A 24,967-nucleotide genomic window follows, 5' to 3' on the forward strand; every position below is an offset into this window, starting at 1 on the left:
AAAGTTCATTATTTTGAGTTCCCATTTGCAAAACACATTCTTTAGCAATGGCATTAGAAGCCATGTGGAGAAAGCAGATTCGTGTTTTCAAGACTTCCTTAAAATGGACTAAGTTATGTCTTTAGACGATCTTTAAAAAGCAGCAGTGAACACAGGCAATCTATTACACACAAAACCATTGGTTAGAAGTTGTAAGCAACGTGACAGACTTGGGAAGAAAATGTGATGCATCTGTTCTGGACCAGAAGATCAAGAGTGCACAGTCAATCATCCTTGTCGTCTTTCACTGGGCTAAAATTCTGGTTTGCTGCCTAGCTGCCTTCCACTGTAGCACCCCAGAGCTGCCAAATTCTCTGCCTTCCAGCCCTGATGGACCAGGTAAGGCTATGAGACCACTCTCTGGAGTCTGTCTGCCTAAGTTCAAATTCTAACTTCATCACTTTTCAGCTATGAGGCCTTAGCAAGTCCCTCTATTTTTCCATGCCTTAATTCCCTCATTTATAAAATGGGAATAATAACACTACTTTCTAAAACTGTTATGAAGATTAGATGAAATAATATATAGAAGAGGTCTAAGAACAGAGTTTAGAATATAATAGTATTCAATAAATACTAGCTAGCATAACTTATCATAATAATTTGATATTAGTTTTAAAAACAAAGGTCCTCTGAACTTTTTAGTCATTCAGGCACTCAAGAAACATTTTGAGTGCCTATTCCATGATAGGCACTGTTTAGATACCAAGGATACCAAGGTGATTAAAAACTAAAGATAAAAAGTCAAATCCCACAACTTTAAATATCTCTTAGAGATAGCGGAGTCTCTTTTTTGTGAATCCCTATCTCTTGTTTCTGTATTGAAACTGTATTAAGTACATCAATTGGCATAGTCATGAGAATATTCAAATACTAATCTCTCAGAATAAAGAGTATAATCTTCAACTAAAGACACCAAAATACAGTCAATAGGTTGTCAAGGTTTTTAAACTTTGCTGAATAGGTATTTCAGACTTGTTTGTCTTTAGTCTCCCATTACCATCTCATTTCTTTCCAAAAGCAGTAAAGAACTTCAAATATATTTATAGGGAAATTCAGTTGATTAATTTGAAATGTATTTGTGTGTGTGCTGGCCTTAGTCTCTCAGTCGTGTCTAACTTGTCTGACTCTCTGCGATCCCAAAGACTGTAGCCCACCAGACCCCTCCGTCCATGGAATTCTCCAGGCAAGAACACTGGTGTGGGTTGCCACGCCCTCCTCGAGGGGATCTTCCCAACCCAGGGATCACACCCAGGTCTCCCTCATTACAGGCAGATTCTTTACCATCTGAGCCACCGGGGAAGGCCAACATACAGGTATAATTTCTTTGTATTAAGAGGGATTGATTAAATCATAACCTGATACTGAACAACCTTTCAGTGGCTTCCCATTTTCTTCAGAAAAAACTTAATACAGTTGATCCCTAAATAATTCAGGTTTGAACTGCATGGGTCCACTTACATAAGGCTATTTTCCAAAAGTAAATACTATATTACTACATGATCTGAGGTTGGCTAAATCCATGGATGCGGGACGGGGCATGGCTGACTATAAGGTACAGGTGGATGAACTCCCTAGGTTGTCAGGGGGTCAGATGAACTGGCTCCGATAATGCCTGGTGATGTAGCCGGAGACAGGGAGACCACATCACTCCCCTAACCCTGCAACTGCGTTGGCAGCCACATTCTCTTACACCTCCGTTTTCCTCCCATATCCTTTTCTTTTCAAGAACTGTTCTTCTTCTCTTTTCTTGGCTCATGGAAGATGTAACTTCCTTGGAGAAACACTCCTTGACCCTCCCCAGTGAATGTATTTGCTTAGCCGTGTTTATCTGCTGCCACCCCCTCCTACAGCATCATGTGAACCACACCACACACACCTGTATATTGCCTCATGCGCCTCCCACCTGAGTGTGAGTCATTAAAGAGATGGTTTCCGCAGAGCCAAAAACACAGTAGGGGCTTCTCAAATACATAGAGGAATAAACTGATGACATAAAATCATGCAAAACACGTTTAAAATTCACAGAATGACTACACAGATTTCCTCTGGGGAAGAAAAGTAAACGAAGACATGGAGAAAGTCCTATGTTACCCAGAGGAAGGCACACGGAAGCCCAGAGGAGTGAGGTCAGCTTTCCAGAACGTTGCTTCTGATGTTTAAATAGTTCCATAATGTTGTATGCACTGAAAACAAACTCAACACTGTAGGAATGACAAAAGCACCTACTCAAAACGACGGAGACTAACAGGTGGTAAACAAGTATTTGATGAATGAACAAATTTTAAAAATATACCACTTAATTATAATATTAATTTATAAATATAACACAAAAGGATGATAATCTAAGTTCTATATCAATGGTTCTCAACTCTAAGCTAAGCTAAGCTAAGTCACTTCAGTCGTGTCTGACTCTGTGTGACCCCATAGACGGCAGCCCACCAGGCTCCCCGTCCCTGGGATTCTCCAGGCAAGAACACTGGAGTGGGTTGCCATTTCCTTCTCCAGTGCATGAAAGTGAAAAGTGACAGTGAAGTCGCTCAGTCGTGTCTGACTCTTAGCGACCCTATGGACTGCAGCCTACCAGGCTCCTCCGTCCATGGGATTTTCCAGGCAAGAGTACTGGAGTGGGGTGCCATTGCCTTCTCCGAACTTCTTCTTCTCAACTCTAGTTGCGTATTATAATTATTAGAGAAGTTTAAAATGTATTATTGCTTGGGTCTCAACACAAGTCAATTAAATCTGTATCACTCAAGAGAGGAACCAATTACAGGTGCTTAAAAAACGTTCCTCGGATGGATCTATCGTGCAACTCAATTTGCAATCTGTTACACTTTCCTGTATTAAGAAAGTGCATATATTGCAGAAAAATGACTTTTTTTTTGCATTTAATATACAGGATAGAGACAATGAGATCCTATTAAATTATGACTGCTGGGAAAACTGTAAAATGAAGTCTAAGTGTAAATTAAATGATTTAAAAAGTTAAGGGATATCTACTGTATTAAACTACACCAGAAAGTCAATTTTTGCAGAAACATTCTGGGGTAACTGTCCTTCACTGGAAACAGTTTCACAAGAAGATGCATCTCAATTTAAAAACAACTGATGGAAATATACTTTAAATGGGTAACTTATATTGTCCAACATTCTCAGTTTCTTTTTCAGATGCTGATAATCTGACTGTATTTTCTTTGAACTTGTGGCACTGGAACTAGCTTTGCATTAGTTTGGTTACTGCATGCTATTAAAATTACTATCAGCAAATATATGTGGCAACAGAAAAAGTAACACACTGATCATATTAGTCATGGATATTTTTTGGTACAGATGTTAAAAACGCCTTCTATTTACAAAGTAGTAAATATAGTATGCATTTTTACATGACATAGTGTCTGACCTTTAAAAAATCATCAGTAAATATTTGTTAAATGGATAATAAGTCTTGTACTCCTGACTAATGATAAAAGAAATTTTTTTAAAAAGTCCCTTTAAATGAAGTGTCCTTTGAAAACTTGATTAGCCAAACATAAATATAGTTTTGTGCAACTCCATCTGAATAGTCCATAGAAAACAAGGATATAATTAAATGATCATAGGCATCTTCTTCTGCTATAGAAATCTCAGATTCTATGGTCAAGACTAGAAACAACTTTAAAATTAAAATGAGTAGTGCACAAAGCATAAGTGTAATAGGATGCAATTAAATCATATACTGTGGCAAAACAATTATGTGATACCTGGCAGACTTAACTTACATCATAATGTAGACAATAAAATATGGGTCCTTAACATGCTATTTTTATAAATGGGGGATAATACCTGGCTTGTTTCATGTGGAAGAAAACGTGTGCTTTACTGCCCTTCACGTGGTCCCTCCCCTGGCCAACCACTCACTCTGTATCACACACTCTGCAAGTCGCAGCATGCTGAGCGACCCCAGCGAGGGTACCACCTTCCAAGGCCCACCCACAGTCTCCCATCAGTACTACAAGCTAAACCTTTATACCAATTGTACATGTTAACATAATTTTTGTATATAATTTAAGTACTATGTAAGTAATATTTTTCTATTAAAAAAAAACTAAGGTTAAAGGCTTGGAAAGTCTCAACGAAGATGAGTTACCAAAAATAACTGCTACTCAGATGTTGTTGAGACAATTAGAGCGCATTGGGAAAAATATGTCAAAAGTTCAAAAAGGTTCTGCATTCAGATTAGTGTTCTGAATCAAAAGTTTTAAAAAGTTCTGTATACAGACTATCTAAGATAACACATCAGATACATTTATATAGATATTACAAGATACCCACATGCAGCCACAATACAGTATGTATTATTGATGTTCTTTGTGCAAGAATAACAACTTTTAGGTTTCTAGTCAGGCACCTGTGTCAAAGAAAAATTCTTGACTCCACCTTAAAAGGTGTCAAATGATTTACATGTATTTACTGCATTGCCATTTTTATGATTCCCACTTTATCCGACTCTTGATATCATATAAGACTTAGAACCGATGTTTAAATGCTAAGATAAATATAATGTCATTTTTATTTTAGTAGGTTATTCAGTATATACGCCCTACATATCAATGATCATATGCAACATAAAACACGATCCCTTTAAAACTCTGCCAATAACTGATGACTGCTGATCAGTCATCTGAGCCACTGCTCCCTAGTGGCTCAGATGGCAAAGAATCTGCCTGCGATGCAGGAGACCCAGGTTTGATTCCTGGGTCGGGAAGATCCCCTGGAGAAGGGCATGGCAACCCACTCTAGTATTCTTGCCTAAAGAATCCCATGGACAGAGGAGCCTGGCGAGTTACAGTCCATGGGGTCGCACAGAGTTGGACACGACTGAAGCGACTTAGCACGCACGACCAATAACAAAAGGATGAGTCATATCTCACAGTTCTTCCAAACTGCATTAGGAGAATGAGCTTGTTGGCTTCTGTGGCCAGAAATGTGTCCCTCCCACTGTGATGTCCATTCCAGCAAACAGACGTTGATTGTAATCCCTGGAGAATGCTCAACTGTCTCATATTCCCTGCTGCGTCTTATGAAGTTAGAAAAGCAAAGGTTAAGGAAACAAACTGCAATCCCAAAATGTCTCACAAATTTCTGAAGTGGTGACTTTTCCTTTACAAACGGCTATCTTACTCTCCTCTCCACACAATGACTTTATTCATACTTTGGGGTGAAGAGCTCTGGAAGGAGGAATAGCTAAGGAGACTTTCTCTGATGGCAAAGAATTCACATGGCTGCTCAAATGGCACATTGTACCAAGTGAACGATGTGAAGTTTGTATGTTAGGTGTGTGGCTGTAGCTCAGCTAATACATTCAAATGGTAATAATATTAAATTTAATTTGGTTTATTTTACATATTATTAAATTGCTTCATGCTATTTGCCTATCACCAGTGAGCAGTTCCAAATAATTTTTAGTGAATCTATAGACTTTAGAAAATGATATTGAACATGATCCTTCCATGAATATCAATAAAGGGCATTATTTATGTAAGCTTTTAAAAGTTGAAAATTCCTATTAAACTACTTTTAGCAAAGCCAAGGTCAAGTGTATCAGAAAGGTTAAGAATATGGGTTTTGTAACCTGACAACCTAAATTTGAATCCTAGATCTACCCTCAATGTTTGGCATATCTGTAAATTACTAAATAATAGTCATAGCTTTAAATATCATCATTATGTGGAAAAAGAAAGAATGGAAATCTCTCCTGAAAAACAGTATAAAGTAGGAAGACCTACATCACAGAAGGAATAAGTTTGTATTTTCAATCCTTAGACCCAAATTCAATTTCATAAAACAATAAAATTCATAATTCTAAGAATCCAATTCTAAGAGAAGCAGAAAATAAAGACAGGACAGGAGCAAAACATGCAACCAGTAAAACTACCCATTTAGAGAAAAGGGCTATTTGGTTAATGTGGGCGATGATGTCTTATTTTGCCAACTTATAAAACATTTTATTATGTTTTATATTTACTTGCTGGCTTTTCACATAGAAATTTGATTGCTAAGTACGGTGGTTTTTGTTGGAGCAATGCTTAGCGAGGCAGTGTAAAGAATAATAGATACAAGAAAGAAAGCCCATGGAGGAGATTTGAGGAGTTTTCACATCCCCCTAGAGCTACATGTGGAGATATGACCATATGTCTGATTTGTGACAAGGTATCTGAGAATTTGTATGGCAATAGTATTTAAAAGCAATTGCTCCTCTTTTAAAATATAGCTCTGAATGGTTAAAGGATCACTCTAAGCAGTATTTATGAGCCTGAGATCCCTTTGAAACATGTAAATTTTATAGTTTTGGTGATATTAAAGATTTTCTGACAAAACTTAAAATCTCATTTTCCACTCCCCCTACACTGTAAGTTATTGGTCGGGAGGAATAATGTTTTTACCATTGATGACTCTTCAGTACCCAGCATGGAATCCAACATACATTTTATATCCAATAAACACTAAATGAATGAAAGAAAAGCAGGTCACAATAGCAAAAAGATGCCATCTAGTGGCCATTTGATAAAAAATGCATATACATGATTCCTAGAACATGGAAGTGGTAATAAAGTTGAGAGAGGACTTGAACAAATGTTTAGCCAATCTTGCCACCAAAAGTTTCACTTATCTGTGATGTGCACACTGTTTCAAAGGGGCCAAATAAAGACATATGTAAAGGTCCCTAATACGAAGATTCTCCTGGTATAAGAAACCATACCGTAAGAAAAAGCCATTACGATTCATTCATATACAGTGACTCAGGACAGTGCTAGACGGTGACAAGACTTGCTTTTCTCCTATATAATTTATGAATGCTATGCTTTAAATCTTTAAAAATATTGTGGTACACTGGCCAAAGATTTTTCTTGAGGAAACAAACAGTGCCATTCTCTTATCCAAATTCAGTCTGTGTCTTGCAGTTCATCAATACATCATCCTTCCACTCTACTTAAAACTTCACGTCAAACTACTTCAACGTCTGTCAGCAGGAACTTGCTGTCAGCCTGAAGAACAAAATTCTCATCTTTTTTCTTCACATCTATCAAAAGAATCAAGAGTTCTAAAACTATATGCATCACTCCTAGCTTGGAGCATGTATTAGAACCTCATTCAGAATTTTTTAGTTTTTGATCCATGATCTCATTGGATCTCATCTCATTTCTAAGGAAAAGCTAGTGATTTGCTGTTGCTCTACTTTTCTACTTCACGAAGAGAAATTACAGAGCCGTTGTTCTCTCTCAAAGAGAAAAGTTAATAAATAAAAGCAAACAGAAGAGCACTTTTAGCTGTGAGTCTCCCTCTTAGGTGGAGAAGGCAATGGCACCCCACTCCAGTACTCTTGCCTGGAGAATCCCATGGACAGAGGAGCCTGTTAGGCTGCAGTCCATGGGGTCGTTAAGAGTCGGACACGACTGAGCGACTTCACTTTCATTTTTCACTTTCATGCACTGGAGAAGGAAGTTGCAACCCACTCCAGTATTCTTGCCTGGAGAATCCCAGGGACGGGGGAGCCTGCTGGGCTGCCGTCTATGAGATCGCACAGAGTTGGACACGACTGACATGACTTAGCAGCAGCAGCAGCTCCCTCTCAGGAGGCCTCCTTTAAGCTCTGCTCCAAATGAATATCACAAGAGCATTAGGAATGATTCCATCATGGTCTTCACTGTTTCAGAGTTTCTCTGGCAAAGGCCAGTGATGATCATTGGCCTAAAGAATCAGCACTTATATACCACATAGTGAAAAAAAAAATTAAACATATACTCTATCGAGTTGCAGACACGGTTTCTCTCCTATGCACACTCAATTTTCTTTTTGAATAAAAAAATACTCAGAAATAGGAAGAAAATCAGGATGAACTGTTCTCACTGTGAATGCATCTAAACCAGTCCTGAGCTAAGAAGGGGTCAAGGTCTTCCCCAGCATCTGGAGGGACCTTCAGACTAAGATAAAAAGTGGAGTGTCCTACCACTTAGCCAGCAGTAGGTGTCACACCCAACTCCAGCAACAGGGCAGCAGAGAAAAAGCAGTCAGTCACAGAAAAAGGGCTAAGTGTTATGAAATTACATTCACACATTTTATATGGATTTACGTTGACAAAAGGAAGCTGGCATCCCTGTATGCGCTGTGTAAATGCATTTTCATCTGCATACTTCAAGGTATACAGGCTCAGCAATATGTTCACCCAAAGTCTCTACAACCTGTTCAGCAAAGAAGTTCAAAAGCTCAAAACATTTTGTAAGTGAAAATGCCTGTGGCTTAAAAACCACAGCAACGGAGCCAAAGTCGATGGGTTCTTTTTACTTACCGTGGTGGTGGTGGTGACCTCCTCCGTGACAACCTTCAGGGTGTCCACCACCGAGATGTAGCCCAGACGCTTAGCTATCGCCAAGGCAGTGTTGCCATTCTGAAGAGCGAGCGAAAGAGAGAGAAAGGCAGTCAGAGCCGGTGGGGAGGATGGCGGGGTGAGCCAATGAGCTCACCCGCGGCTCCACATGAGCCAGCATTTTCTTCCAAAACAAGGCACAGCTTAGGAAAATCACTAGTTTTTACCATGACATCTGAATCTTCTTTGTAACTTCTTCAAACTATAGCCCAGGTCACCATGGTAACACAACAAGCTGCATCTGCGTGCTCTAATAAGAAGCACTCATTGCTTTAACCCTGAGGTTGTCAAGCAAGCGCTCCGAATTCTGTACTGTGCTTAGGAGAGTCACCTTTGAAACCGGAAAGAGGCCTCCGAAGAAAACTATTCAAGAACCAAGTACACTCAGTCCTCATCAGAAGTCAGGCCATCTGCTGCAGGTAAGATGTTACCGCGGGGAACGCGGCAACATATTTAGCTACAGCTGTGCAGAAGTTCTCCTCGCAGCGAAAGAACACAAACAAGCAACTGCGGCCCCAGGCCAGGCCACCGGGGACCCCGGGGGTTTAACTGCACCGCTTACTTTACATTTCAATGGCTCCACATCCCACAGAGCTCCGTGGGAGCCAGCGGCCTCGGAAAGCGTACTCCCTTAAGAAGATCGGGCGGGAGGGGTGCACTCCGCGCCCAGCCGAGAGCCAGCTGGAAGCCGAGCCCGCTTCCGCAGCCCGAGCCCAGGGCCCCCTCCCGGGAGGGACGGCTGAGTCAGGCCGCTGCGCTCCCTCCCGGGACCAGCGCTCCCAGAAATCACATGCTGATTGCTGGAAATCCCGGGCTTTCCCCCCGAGTGCAGAGGTTTAAGAAGGATGGGGACGGTGGGGGGATGAGGTGGGGGTGGGGAACTCAGCTCCGCCGAGCGGCTCCCGGGAAGGGGGATTCTAAGTCAATCAAAGGGAAAGAGGGGCGGCGTGGTGAGGGGCAACCGGCGCCCCCTTACCGCGGTGGTGGCGTTGGGCTTGGCCCCGTGCTGCAGCAAGACGTTGATGATGTGCGTGTGGCCCTGCTGGGCGGCCTGGTGCAAAGGCGTGTAGCCATTCTGTAGTGGGGGCAGCGGCGGCGGACCCAGCAGGGGAGTGCGGGAGAAGGAGGAAAACTAGTTAGCCTTCATTTTGAATTTCTTAGTCTTATTTACACCTAAGTCGGCGCGGAGGCCTGTTTTTCTCTGGAGCAAGGTATCACCAGCAACCCATTTTCTCAGCAGCAAAACTCCCTCACACCTTATGGTCCGCTAAACAAAGAGGCTGGCTTCTGAAATTAGCAAGATTAACAGGCTCCAAATGGTAACTATTATTATATTTTCACCAATTAGCATTCTAATTAGCATTCAAAATGGATACGCTGAGAGAGGCGATTTATAATGAGGAAGAGTATTATCACAGTGATTCCTTCCCTAGGAAAAATGGAAGCATCAACTGTTTAACTGAAACTTAAGAGGATCATACAAACCACTGTTTGTTCATTGTGACTTCCTTCGTCACTAACCTCTGGACTAGCTTTAGCAATTCTAAACCAATGACAGTAAATCTAAATCTTCTATTCCTTTCAGAAAATCTTCAAAGACGTACACACTTAACAGAAGATTTCATTGGAAGCTGAGGGGCCCACTTTCAAATAAAAACTCCTTTAAAAGTAGGTTCTTTTAAACATTCTGGTCTAAACTTTCACTTAGATGAAAGTTCTGCAACTGGGATTTGTGAAAAATTGCAGCTGAGGTTAGTGAAAAGCCAATCGTGCTCAGAACTCTAGTGAGTGCTAGGTGTGGTATAGATTGGTTGCATTCGGACATCAATACAAGCTAACTGCCCTGGAATCCTTGGAGGCACAGTGAAACAGTAATAGCTATCGTGTCCTAAGCACCCATTTTATGCCAGATATTGGACCTTATATTTATTCTCTTAATCTTTACTACCATTCTGAAAATGAGGGTGCCTGGTACCTAGTATGTGTCTTATAAATGAGTACATGAACAAATGAGTGAATGAATGAATGAATAACTGTCTCCCTACTTCAGAGATGATGAAACTGAAAATAACGGGGCTAAGTAATTTGTTCACAGTCATTCTAGGTTCAGATCCTAGGTAGAAGGTCATGAAGACAATGACCATCAGATTGCTTTTTTATTGTCTACCTGCCTCACCCCTGATAAAATTTTATCTGTATATGTCAGACCCCAGGGTCCTGGGCTCTAAGTTCTGAGTAGCCCATTCATACCTTAAATTTGTAAGAGTATACATCTATTTCTAGTGTCACTATCTCTTGATGACCAACACACACATTTGCTTCTCCTGTCTACATGAAGTGACTATCCCTATGCTGTTAAAAAGAAAACTACAGGCCCAAAATAGAGTCACTTATGCCAGGAAACCCCACCACACTGGGGCTTAATACCTAACCTAATAGAAGCTTTAACCTCCCCAGAAATGTCGTCTTAATTGGTCAGTCAGGAATTTTCTGGTCAGCACCAAGGAGGTAATCTGCCACTGAGACCCCTTCTGTCCGCCATACATAGGTTACCTTTTTTTTTTTCTTTACGACTTCCTGGTTCTGCATTTAAAAAACCCTTCCCTTACTCTCTTCCTTGGGAACTCCTCCCTACGTGCTAGATGGATGCCACCGATTCATGAATCATTCAATAAAGCCAACTAGAGCTCTAAAATTTACTTGACTTAAAAGACTTTTAAAAAAGCAACGCACGGGATGCCACATGATCCCGCCTGTGCTTCCACGTGGGCCTTTCCATCCACGGGGATGCACCATGCGTGTGACAGTCTGTCTGAGGATCTCTCAGACTAGAATGTCAGCAGCTCAGCCTTGTCTGCTCTATGTCCCTGTAATGAGATGACTCCAGGAAACCTGGAAATATAAATCAACCTCAGGGACTCTGCTCTCAAACCAGGCAATCCATGGATATTTCAGGAGCATAAAATAAATAATATTTCTTTCTTAAAATTTTTTTTCCTTTCCATTGTGTTTATAAATATTACACCAAAGTTTTACAAACTTTTCCAAATTTTTATACCAAGTGATGAACATTTGAAGAGTAAAGGAAATACACATATTTTCATAGCAACAAAACAATTTGTAGTAACTATGGTTACATATGAGATGTGAGGAAGAAAACTAAATTTCTTCTCCAAAAGTGTCATTCTATGTGAAAACATTCTGAAGTGTTTATTAAAAGACTGTCCTTTGAGGTATGGATCAATCCACTCCTCTGAAGATATATGAAGAGATACTTCCAACTGCAAGTAAAATCTACATAGTTCACTTTTTAAAAACCTTAAAAGTTAAACTGAGATTTTTCTCTAAACTAAATGTCCATTTGAATGCAGATCAAACCCGAGGGAGAAAAATTATGCTATCTAGACCACATGTTTGGCTTCTCAATATTATAACTATTTCAACAGTCAAACACCTAACATAAAAATATAGTAAATATTTTCAAGTTCTGCCAAAATTTCATTGCATTGCTGCATTAGGCCTTACAAGAGAATACCTGGATTCCAAAAGTCTTTCCTGTAGTACTTGTATGTGAACTGACTCAGCCAAAATGGTATTACACATTAATGCCTGAGGGAAACCTCATATTGAAGCTTTTAAATAAGTCTCCAAGTGCAATTTCATGAGAACTCAAGAATTGCTCAGAAACTAGGCAGTGACCATTCTTGGTCAAGTCAGATTAGAAATTTTGAATCTCAAATGTTAATTGTATAATTTTAAAAATAACTTTAATTCATTTACAAATATGCTTATGTATAGACATGCTTTTGTTTATGCTTCAAAGAGGATATGAAAAAGCTAACTTCCAAAACTTGTTATGTTTCTAATGAGCATCATCTTGAATGATGACTTTGAAAAATCCTGAATGTGCTCACAGTAATTTACTTGTGCCTACTCACGTAGCTGAAATTAGGGATGTGTGATACATAAACGACGCAATTACATATATCTTTGGACTAAAAAAATTGGAGCTCCTAGGTTACACTACCGATAGTTATTTTACCCATTTCTCTTCCCTTGAAATAATCTGAATGTACTGAAGTGTGGTGTTATGTTCCCATCATGCTTTGCAGGACAGAACCCTTCAGATTACACTGCGAAAAATACTCAGCTCTACATTATCCTTGAAAACTCCCAACCCAGGCTTACATGTTATTGCCTCACTGAGCACGACCACATGGTATTCCAAATGGGACAGAGTTCATTAAAATGAAAGGCAGGCAGTCCAGGCGGCTTAATTGTCTTTTCTCACTACAGGATGATTGATGGCTGGGGGAAGGGGGTCAAGGCTCTGAAACAAGGTAAAGGAAATCGGCCTGAACATCAAGATGTTCTTGCCGGCATCTATTGCATCCTGCAGTGAATTGTTAAATCGATGTCAGCTACTTGAACTTCATAACAGAAGTAGTTCTGAAGCTGACCTACATGGCTGTCAAAGGTTATTAAAAAGAAAAGTCTCGAACAATTGCACAAAGCTACATGGCTTATTCAAAATCACTAGAAGCACTGAAAGGAAAATATGGAACTATGGGGAGCTAGTGAAGTGTCCCTATAGCTGAATCAATGGCTAACAGAAAACAGAAATGAGTACAAGTATTTTACCTTGGTTTTTGCATTGACATTTGCTCCCTGCTTCAGAAGGAAGTTGACCATTTTCACGTTTCCATAGTGACAGGCCACAATTAAAGGAGTGTAGCCAAGCTATAAATAATAAAAAATAAATTACTACTCCAGTGGTTAAAACTGAAGGGGAGAGGGATTAGGGAGAACTTCAGTTCTGGTAGGATTGGTAGAAATTCTATTTGTTTGTACAGATATTACTTAGCAGATGATATATGCATCCTGTGGATATATATATATATATATATATATATATGGACAGGAGCAGAGCCCTGAGCATAGGAACTTAACGCAGCACAGGAGATCTGTCACTGGGTAACTTAATCTGACAAAGAGCTAAGAGAAAGACACAAATAATAGCATCTGAATACAAGGAAGAGACACTGAGTCTAATAGGATCCAGAGGAGATGCACAGAAAACATAGAATTTTTTGTTTTTGCTCACCTATAAGAATAAGGTGAGCTCATAGAATTTAATGACATGGAGAGAGAGAAGCTGTTTAGAAATCAAGGGCATGAAGGCAAGCAGGCACAGGAAGAAGCAAATCATTTTGCCTAACAGATGTGATGAGGGGAAGAGGGTAAACTTAAGCCTGCAAAGTTGGAGTCTTTTGGTAAAGAGCCCTAACATCTGCTATCCATTTTGACTTGATTCCAGCAAAAATGGAGAACCATTAAATATTTGTGAGCAAAGAGAGCCACAATTAAATCAGAATGGCCCTCTGAAGAGGCGGGGACTTGGACTTGGGCTGACATGAACGGGGGCTACTGGGAATCACCCAGGTCAGAACCTGTCCCAACATCAACAATGATTGGCTTTACCTTTGTGTGAGCATCCTGGTCAGCGCCATGCTTAGTGAGAATATCAGCGACATTCACTTTATCTTCCTGGGCTGCCAGGTGTAAAGCTGTGAGTCCACTCTATGGAGAGAATGAAAGCAAAGGAGTACATGTGAAGAAGAAAATACACAGTAGCATCTATAACAGCATGTCGTGAAAAAAATCCTGGAAAATTCAGAACCTCTCCCTAGAAACTGCATCTTTTGATATCTAAAACAAACCCTCCAAGTGAATATCACTTTCCATCAAAGACATGCTCTCTAAGTTAATCAACTCTTCCCTCAAATTACATTTTCTGTATTGGGTACTTATATTATGAGACTTTAAAATAACCCAGCTAATAAGCTTCCAAACAACATTCATTTCAAACCTGTTCTGTTTCTCCGGCTGAATCTACTCACTTAAATAACTGATCAACCAATTACTACTACTACTTTATAACTGCAGTAATAATCTATATTTTCACCAGTAAAACATTATATCAATGTAAAAAACATCCAGAGTTACAAGAAATGAGTTCAAAATAAATTTCTCCAGCACCCAAAGACAGGATACTATTTTAGGGATTTCCTAAGTGCTAAATAGTGACCCGATCACTCATATATCACACCATAAATTTGGCCAGTTATATGTAAATTTCCTAGCATATGTACATCAAGTAATTATTTTAAGTAATTAGGCACACTTTAAAGTACAGTTAAGAATTAACAAAAGAATAGAGAAAGGAGGGAAAGGTGATTTAGTCAGTCAATGCCACAATCTGACAGCCTCACTACATGTGCAAGTATCTCCCATCAAGCAAAACTGAAATTTAAAGGGTATCTTTAAAACCTAAATCACTTGTATGTTTAAAACGTGTTTTTTGAGTACCTCTCATATGCCAGGAAGTGTCCTAGACACTTGAATATATCAGTGAACAAAAGTTTCTGCCCTTTTAAAACTTACATTCCAGCTAACAGGATATTCATACCATATGTTCATCTCCTGCTGTATTGTTCAAATACCTAGTATATTTATCCTCTCCTGGTACATCTTGCATCTGCATACTGAGGTATCGTACTTGTCCCCTCAGTTGGCACTCCCACTCCCCGAGTTCATATCCAAAGTATCTCAACCATGGCCTGCAGGCCAGCTCTCCTACAGTCTAGTTGGGTTGAGAAATCTAAACCATGTTCTTCAAAATTCATGATCTCTAGCCATGGTGTTACTTCTATAAACTGACAAGTTCTCTGACCTTTAAAAAATCTAAGTAATATTTACAAAGAAAAAAAGAGAAAAAGATTCTCCAACTAGAGAAAGGGCTTTATGTTTAAGAGTCTGAGGCCTTTTAATTCTTAGAGTTCTGGCTGAGCTCAGCTTTGAGTTTCATAAACCGTAAGAATGAGATGGAAGATACACCCTTCTGCATTAAAATGTTATCATTTCTAAACAAATAGTATATAGTCCTAAAGTATAAACATTATGAATATTAGGACAAAGCAGATTTTTCTTCATCTTGTTATTCTCTATATTAAAATAGCAAACATAAAATTATTTCTCCTTAGAAATAATCAGTCTTTTAAAAATGTTACTGAAGTGATCATTAAGTGAAGTAATCATCAGATGTCTCAAAGGCATCTTTCATGGCATTTCGAATCTATGCGCTGATTTCTACATTATTTGCAGAATGGATTTTTTACAATATAAGATGGCAAACTAACAACCAGTATAAAAATCCTCTACAGTTTAGTATGGTAAATTTGCATGCCTAAATCAAATTATGTAAACCTTCCTGATAAATTAAGAAGACAGAAGATGTTGAAAGAGTTCTTTTCAAAAAAAGTAATCTATTTCCTAAGATGCACTGGTAGACTCTACAGTTGGTTTATTGGATAAGGAATGAAATATATATATTTCTGTATTATAGTTCTCACTGAGAAATAGTCACTTAAAGCATAGTAGTTGGTTTTAGTTGACCTTTCTTTCTTTCTGGCCACACCGAGTGGCATGAGAGATCTTAGTTCTCAAACCAGGGATTGAACCCACGTGCCCTTCAGTGGAAGCATGGATTCTTAATCACCAGACCGCCAGGGAAGTCCCTGATTTTAGTTGGTCTTAAATAGAAAAAGAATATATGTAGTTTAAAAAAGCAATGGGAAATTTATTATCAGCTTTGCTTATTATCTAAAATACCCTCATAGTCGCATTTTCCTGTATTTATTTCATATAAATTTATTTATTATTATAATTTATAACATAAATAACACCAACCAAAAGGCAAAGTTATATTTTTCGATATCATATTGTTATTCAGATATATCTTAACATATTTACTAAAGTTTTACTCCAGTAACAAATACATCATCATTGGTCTTTAGGAAATCACCCAATATTGAAATCACATTATACAGATAACATAAATACTTTGTGGTTCAAATGGAATATTTTTCTCCATTGCTGAGTGGAGAAAATATTTAAAAATACTCATTAAGTATTTGTTGACTACTAAAATTGTCTCAAAAGAAGTAATATGTTTAGAAGAATACCATCAGGGAGGACATAGCAAACTGATTCTAGATATATGTGTGCCATTTTTATGAATTAAAAATTACACCATCAGAAGCACAGTGTGATCAGTTTCATGAAATGTCAATTCTACTCAAAATTTTGCATGATTCGTTTATGGATTTCTTGTGTTTATTTTCAACTGAAGATTTGTTTTTAATGGACAATAAACATATGACTCATTTGTGTACTGATGTAAAATGAAATATTCTACCATTGGTTTCATGATGAGACTGTCCCCGGTGAGCTAAAAGACTACCTGAGTCCCATGATTTTAATAATCACAAAGAAATCCATGTCCCAGACTTTAAGGATTGTCTGGCTGACACATTGAATTCCACCGTAAAGCTTCATCATGTTCATTCTTGTTAAAAATGCAAATATCTTTTGGAGGGTTAAGCCTATAATAGGTCTCACCACACTTTAAAAAAGGATCTCTGAGGCCTTTTGATAGAGAAGAGAGAAATGCATTAGGACAAGGAATGTACTAGAACACTTCTGAGTGATGAAGGCACAGAATAGGACTCTGGAGGCAGTCAAGACAACCTGTCTTTTTCACAGCTCTTTCTAAAGGACATAAGCTATATAACCTATTTACAAATGTTATTAAGACCAACTTACAATTGAGTCTCCAAAAATAATAATTAACTCAACAGTGAGAGGTGGAAAATATCCTATTTGTTTATTTGTGGGAGATCATAAGAAACTTAACTTTCACAAAACCCACACCATGTATTAAAAAAAGCATCAGAAGATATAAATGATGAGCTAACTTATAAATAGGCTCCAATTTTTTTGTTTCTCAGCAGCTGGTTCCAATGGAGTACAAAGAAGTGTAAAAAAAAAGATAAGATACATAAATAGACAGGGTTATGGATATATATTGAGAGACTGACATGTACTTGCAAAAATTTTAATATCTTTTTCCGATATGTCTCTGACTTACTCTATTATAGTTAATACACTTGTCCACAAGGGCTATTCTCTGGAGAGGTGCTTTATTAAAAACACTGATTCTCTGACCACTACCACAACCACCCAAGCTAAGCAGAAGTTGGCCAGAAATCATTATTTTACTGAGTTTCCTGCTACTGATCAACAGGTGCCTCTGATGCTCAGCCCAGTTGAAAACGACTTGGGTCGCAGGCACAGAACAACAGCTTAGAAGCAAGTGTTTGGACTGGGCCCCAGATGAAACAGCCAACTCTCCTCTCTCTCTGGAATTTGGAAGTAGGACCAGCAGGTTCTATAGCAGTCTGGACAGCTGCTTAACCTGCAGTGATACTAACTCTAGGGAGCGGTAGGAGAACCTCTTTGGTCATAGACATAGAGAAGCAAAGGGAGCTGGTGCACAAAGAGAGGTAAAGGACGCCAGCTTGCCGGAAAAGTCAAGACACAACAGACAGCCCTCCAGGCAGAGTCTGTGAGCCTCGCCCTCACTTCCTTCTGATTTCCCAGTCCCTTGTAAGGCTTGACTCCTTTGCTACCATTGAATTCTATAAGATATCCCCATTTCTCTCCAATACACGCCCCCTTTTTGTTCCAAATTATCTTAGATTGGTTTCTATTTACGTTCACTCAGAAGACTCCTCACGAAAGCAAGAGGCCAAACTGGAATACCTTGGTTGACATGTGGATATTGGCTCCCTTCTCCAGAAGCAAGGTGACCATATCCGTGTGTCCTTCCTGCGAGGCCAGATGGAGTGGGGTGACTCCTTGCTTCGTCACGATGTTCGTCTCTGCTCCGTAGTTCAGGAGTGTGGAAGCTATCTGCATTTGATTCTTCTTGGCAGCAATATGTAAAGGAGTGTAGCCATTCTAAAAAAATAAAAACAAAACAACACACCTATATTGTAAGCTTAGCAATTACCCTGATGTATGCCTAATGGAAATATGAATCTCTCATCAACAGAAAAGTTAAAAAGTAAGGTTATAAGAAATCCAAGTTCTTGCTCATCATAAGTTTCAGTTCAATAACACCCAAATCTTTGCAAACCATTCTACTATATATATAAGACAGATACAGACACAAATACCCCAAAGCTTAAAATCTCCCCATCATAACGCTGCTCCTGAAGAGCAACAAGCCAGATACCTCATCTACACCACCGTCCTTAAAATACCTGGAGATGGTTTTCATATCTTCTTTTAGTCTTCTGTTTTTCAGGTTAAATTTCCCGTTCCTTCAACTATTCCTGACAGAAGCCCCATTTCTAGAGTTCTCCATTGAGGAGGACCTGCTTTGGACTGACTCTAGTTTGTTAATATACTTTAGAAATGATTTTAATAGCACAGAATAAAACAATATTATTTCCATGATCTTGTTATAACACCCCTACTAATGTGCTTCTAGTTGGAGTGTACTTTTTAATCATTTAACAACTATTTAGTATGTGCCTAGCATAGCCAGTCAGTGTGTGTGGTGCGGTGAAAAAGATTTCTGTTGTTGTTCAGTCACTAAGTCATGTCCAACTCTTTGAAACCCCATGGACTGCAGCACACCAGACCTTCCTGTCCTTCACCATCTCCAGGAGTTTGGTGAAATTCATGTCCACTGAGTCAGTGATGCTATCTAACCATCTCATCCTTTGCTGCCCTCTTCTCCTTTTGCCTTCAATCCTTCCCAGCATCGGGGTCTTTTCCAATGAGTTGGTTCTTAGCCTCAAGAGGCCAAAGTATTGCTGCTTCAGCTTCAGCATCAGTCCTTCCAATGAATATTTAGGGTTGATTTTCTTTAGGATTGACTGGTTTGATCTCCTTGCTATCCAAGAGACTCAAGAGTCTAAGAGTCTTCCACAGTTCCACAATTCAAAAGCATCAATTATTCAGTGCTCAGCCTTCTTTATGGCCCAACTCTCACATCTGTACATGAATACTGGAAAAACCGTAACTTTGACTATATGGACCTTTGTCAGCAAAGTGATGTCTCTGCTTTATAATACTCTGTCTAGGTTTGTCAAAGTTTTCCTTCTAAGAAGCAAGAATCTTTTAATTTCATGACTGCAGTCACTGTGAGAAGTGATTTTAGAGCCCAAGAAAACAAAGTCTCTGTTTCCACTTTTTCCCCTTTACTTCTATTGGCCATGAAATGGTAGGACCAGATGCCATGATCTTTTAAATGTTGAGTTTCAAGCCAGCTTTTTCACTCTCCTCTTTCACCCTCATCAAGAGGCTCTTTAGCTCCTCTTCACTTTCTACCATTAGAGTAGTAACCTCTGAATTTCTGAGATTGTTGATATTTCTCCCAGAGATTTTGATTCCAGCTTGTGATTTATGCAGTCTGGCATTTTACATGATGTACTCTGCATATAAGTTAAATAAGCAGGGTGACAACATACAGCCTTGTCATACTCCTTGCATAATTCTGAACCAGTCTTGTTCATGTCCAGTTCTAACTGTTGCTTCTTGACCCAAATACAGATTTCTCAGGAGACAGGTAAAGTGATCTGATAATCCCATCTCTTTAAGAATTTCCAGTTTGTTGTAATCCACACAGTCAAAAGCTTTCACATAGTCAATGAAGCAGAAGTAGACGTTTTTTTCTGGAATTCCCTTGCTTTCTCCATGATCCAATGGATGCTGGCAATTTGATCTCTGGTTCTTCTGCCTTTTCTAAATCCAACTTGTATATCTGAAAGCTGTCAGTTCACATACTCAAAGCCTAGTTTAAGGGATTTTGAGCATTATCTTGCTAGTATGTGAAGTGAGGACAACTGCATGGCAGTTTGAACATTCTTTGGCATTGCCCTTCTTTGGGATTGGAATAAAAGTTGATCTTTTCCAGTCCTGTGGCCACGCTGAGTTTTCCAAATTTGCGAACATATTGAGTGCAGCACTTGAACAGCATCATCTTTTAGGATTTGAAATAGCTCAGCTGGAATTCCATCAAAGCTAAAATGTGTTCTAGCTTTGTTCATAGTGATACTTCCTAAGGCCCACTAGACTTCACACTCCAAGATGTCTGGCTCTAGGTGAGTGATCACACCATCGTGGTTATCTGGGTCATTGAGACCTTTCTTATATAGTTCTTCTGTGTATTCTTGCCACCTCTTTTTAATCTCTTCTGCTTCCATTAGGTCCTTACCGCTTCCATCCTTTGTCATGACCATTCATGCATGGAATGTTTCCTTGATATCTCAATTTTCCTTAAAGAGAACTCTGATCTTCCCCATTCTATTGTTTTCCTCTATTTCTTTGCATTGTTCATTTAAGAAGGCCTTCTTATCTCTCCTTGCTATTCTCAGAAACTCTCCATTCAGTTAGGTATATTTTCCCCATTTTCCCTTGCCTTTCACTTCTCTTCTTTCCTCAGCAATTTGTAAAGCCCTCTCAGACAACCATTTTGCCTTCTTGCATTTCCATTTCTTTGGAATGGTTATGGTCATGGCCTCTTGTACAATATTATGGGCCTCAGTCCATAGTTCTTCAGGCACTCTGTCTACTAGATTGAATCTCTTGAATTTATTCATCATCTCTGTTGTATATTAATAGGGGGTTTGATTTAGTTCAGATCTGAATGGCCTAGTGGCTTTCCCTACTTTCTTCAATTTAAACAATAAAATCAGCTTATATTAATCTTGTGGTCAACTAAAATCCTCAGTCTCCCTTTTGTCTCTAAAAGCTGCTCAAAGGTAGAAGTATGATGCTACTAGTTTTACGTGCGAGTTTGTGGAAAGAACCCGAGACCAGAGGAACTCAAACTTTGCTTGTAACAGCTGAAGCCTAAACCTCATGCTTAGTTAAAAGGACAAACAAGTTAACAAGACTCTGGAACAAGTGTAAGTCTGGAACCTGTATTGTTTCCTTTGCTTTGTCAATTCTGGTAGAATGTTTCATGAAAAATATGTGATAGAAACTAAAAACAGTGACTTGCCACTAGTTGGGACGCCCTGAAGGGAGAACAGCATGTTGATGAAGCGCTTCTTATGAGACTCCTAAGGTCTAACTGCAAAGTGCACCAAAAATAAAACGGGGCTCTGAGAATGTAAAAGGCCTTATGTGTTGTCATGAAATCTTGATCCTCAAACGTCCCCACATTATTCCACTGTCGTCTTCTCTCCAAGTCAATATAAGCATCTTTCAGTTCCAATGAACATTCCCCTCTGAGCTGCTCGGGAAATTCAGCAGCTCTTCCTGGAAGTCTTTTCACAGGTCCCTTATGTTCCACGTGATCTAGAACACTGCACTTGAACCATGGGCTCTACTGAATAAAAGAGCACATAGACTATTGTGGACCCTATAAGTTTACACTGTTTTTTTGCAGTGGGCTTTCTTTCCTCAGCCCCAACTCCTCCCCCAGTCCTGTAGCACAGACTACCAAAGCTAAGCAAAGTATCAGTAAACCTACCAAGGTTAGGTAAAATCCGTGACTCAGAGAAGGACAGAGAGGTTTTAAAAAATAAAAAACAACAACATAAGAGATCAAAGAGAATGCTAAGTTGTAGCAATGTAAGAGGTCTGACTGTCCAGCAGATACTTAACCTGCTAGTCTGAAGACCCCTCCTAACTCCAAATAGAGTCAAGTTCTGGGGAACCAAACAACAACAAAGCCAATGATGACTAAGAAAGGATTCTGGAGTTTGATAGAAAGAAGCTAAGAGGTTCCAAGATCCAAGGGAGTGTGTGTGTGTGTGTGTGTGTGTGTGTGTGTGTGTGTGTGGCAGGTGGGGGTGGGCGGATGGATGGGCTTTGGAGGGGTGGTTAGGGTACTGTAGTGAACAGAGCGTCAAGAGTGGAAACAGGGGTGGGGTCCACCCACCAGCAGCCTCTCGGAGCAGCCTCGGAGCTACAGGACTCATGTTCCCTGACAAGCTGGGGCAGGCAAGACACACTCCCCCTCGGGAGAGGCCACTCTCCCGAGCCTTCTGGACTCTGTATGTTTGCTCCTGAGTAAGGACCACACTTTGTCCAGGCGAGAGAGCAAGGCTATATTTGTCTGTTTAGAAAAACCATACACACTGTAAGTTAGGTCTTCTCTCTCTGGCAGATTGAGACTCTCCTGTGGGAGGCGAACATCCATTTTATAGTTTTACAACAACCCTTTCTTTATACATATTAAGAGTTCAAGTAAAGAGTTGTGTTGGGTATTGACAAAGTCTTTCATACCTTTGTTCAAAATGGTCAGCCTAGAAGTTAATGGAAAAAACACTGGGATGTTAAATGAGCAGGTATTCTTATCTCATTGGGACAGTTGCTCAGTCTTCATTCTTTCATTAAAATTTATTGAGAACCAACATAATACTGTATGAGACACCTCAGAGACATACAAATGTGAATATAACATGATTACTGTCCTCAAATAGTTTATAGTCTTGTAAGAAGAAAGACGTGTTATGACAAGTGCAGAACTGATGACATTACAGAGAAAAGGGGTTATAAATAAGAATAGTATGTGCGATAATAAAATTTGTCCTGTTCTTTTGATAAACATCACAAGCTATATATTTGTAACAATAAAATATGTGTATAACATATTTACACATACACATATAGGCACATATGTAGGTATGGGTACAAAGTTTAAATATTTGTAATAGTTCATCATATATAACATTTTTATATATAAAATATTTGGTATTATACAAAATACACTTCTAAATAGAGCATTCCATTTTATTACATATGTATAATATATATAATTTAAATAGACATGTGAGTATATATGTACATATTGCTGTTCTAGAAGTGGATAATTCTCTCTCTAATGCTTTGGGACACAATAGACCTAGTAGTTAAGAGTGCTGGCTCTAAAGTCCGATTGTCTGAGATCAAATCCTAGCTCTGTCAATTCTTAGTCATGTGACTTTGGACTTACAAATTAACCTATTTAAATCTCACTTCCTCATCTGTAAAATAGAAATTATTACCCTAATCTCACAGGATTATTATGAAGGTAAATGAGATATTGCATGTAAAGTGTTTGGCATACAGATGGTAACAGTTGTTGCTCTACTATGTCATCTGATATATAGCATGAATATTTTTCCACCGCAATAAATACTGTTCCTTTTAAGATAAATAAACTCTGACATGTTTTCAATATATGTCTGCTGAATGAATAAATGCAACAGACAATAATGACATTATGTGTTATATGACATTCATATGTATTTTCAGTGTAATAAAGAGGCAGCTCAAATGATAGAAACATCATCCAAAGGTTCAAGTCTTAGCTGGAGCTCTTTTATGAGGTGCTGCTGCACATACTCCCCAAATGCATTCCTAGATTAGAAACTTAAAAGGATGTATGCTACAGTTAACAAGAATGCAACATTTAAAAACCAAAGACCATTTCATAGAGCACAATGAAAATTCAGAGTCAGAAAAAATGAGCAAGTGAAAGGGTGGGTGTATCACAACATTTGGTGTATGCAAGAAAAGGAAAAACCTGAACTTTCTTATGTCAAAATTCATACTTCAGTGTCTAAAACACTGCGTGCTGGCAGTAACCGTCATCTTTCCTGGTTCCTAGGCACATCTCCTTAATGTTTGCTGACTTGCAAAAAGTTTTAAAAGGCTTTGTGGAATCAAGTGGAAAGGAAAAAATGTTCATACCAAAAGCTACTATCAGTACTAGCTGCAGTTATAACAATACCGTGTGTTTAAAAACCAGTTCCCACATGCTGTCAGATTAGTTCCATCCTGCGTCCCTCAGTCCTCTCTGCGGGCCTCACCTTGGCCGTGGCGTGGGGGGAAGCACCCTTCTCCAGTAACAGCAGCGCCACCTTCTGGTTGTCATAATGAGCAGCGACATGGAGCGGGGTAAGGCCATTCTGCAAAGGGTGTGTTTAAGTTTCAGTATTAATAAATTAGCATTAGCTGCTGTAAAGCTGCCAGGATGCACGGAAACTAATACCGATTAAGTTCACGTTAATGAATTAATATAGTCAATAGGAAAAAGTCAAAACAAATATCTCATGATTTTCATGTTAGAAATGTAACTAAAACTGAAAATGACCAGTTGAGCTTACGATTTAACACATAGCATCTGGATTCCACCATGAATAAACGTATAAAATGCCATGTAAGAATTATTACATTAACATTGCAAGGATTCTTCTTAATATAGAGAAGTTCTGGACCTTGTTGTGACACCAACACACATTTGAGACACTGCTTTTTTAAACACCTTCAGAATCGGTATGTATGTGGACAGGTCACAGGCATCATGTCCATTTGGCATAGTTTCATCAATTACATTGATATTTCTTTCAGAAGACTGAGAAAAATATCTTGGAACAGCGATCCCCCAAGTTTCCAACTTAACCGAGTTATAGGCTAAGAACAAACGTGCATTACTGAAAACTTTTACCTTCCCCGCAGAATCTGCGGCAGCACGGCGTTGCAAGAGAAGTTTTGCCACATCCAGGCTCCCGTACTTGGCAGCAACGTGCAAGGGGGTAAAACCCTTCTGAAAATGGGAAGAACAAAAGTAAAATGTAGCATTTGTCTTTGTGACTGCTAACAAAATCGTTTTAACAAAAC

At 39.1% G+C, this 24,967-nt stretch overlaps 1 protein-coding gene across 3 annotated transcripts in view; it reads right to left on the reverse strand.

Moving 5' to 3' along the window:
* ANK2 (ankyrin 2) overlaps positions 1 to 24,967 on the reverse strand; it is a 346,470-nt gene that overhangs the window by 83,434 nt on the left and 238,069 nt on the right. The window contains exons 16-22 of one of the 3 annotated variants that reach the window (XM_061164158.1): positions 24,795 to 24,893; positions 24,157 to 24,255; positions 18,104 to 18,301; positions 13,922 to 14,020; positions 13,082 to 13,180; positions 9,417 to 9,515; positions 8,363 to 8,461 (exon numbers count right to left, since the gene is read on the reverse strand). In XM_061164158.1, coding sequence (XP_061020141.1) covers positions 8,363 to 8,461; positions 9,417 to 9,515; positions 13,082 to 13,180; positions 13,922 to 14,020; positions 18,104 to 18,301; positions 24,157 to 24,255; positions 24,795 to 24,893 — 792 coding nt within the window. The other 2 variants (XM_061164159.1, XM_061164160.1) reach the window with 2 other exon arrangements.

The sequence above is a fragment of the Dama dama genome, chromosome 17, assembly GCF_033118175.1.
Source record: "Dama dama isolate Ldn47 chromosome 17, ASM3311817v1, whole genome shotgun sequence".
Taxonomy (NCBI): Eukaryota; Metazoa; Chordata; class Mammalia; order Artiodactyla; family Cervidae; genus Dama; species Dama dama.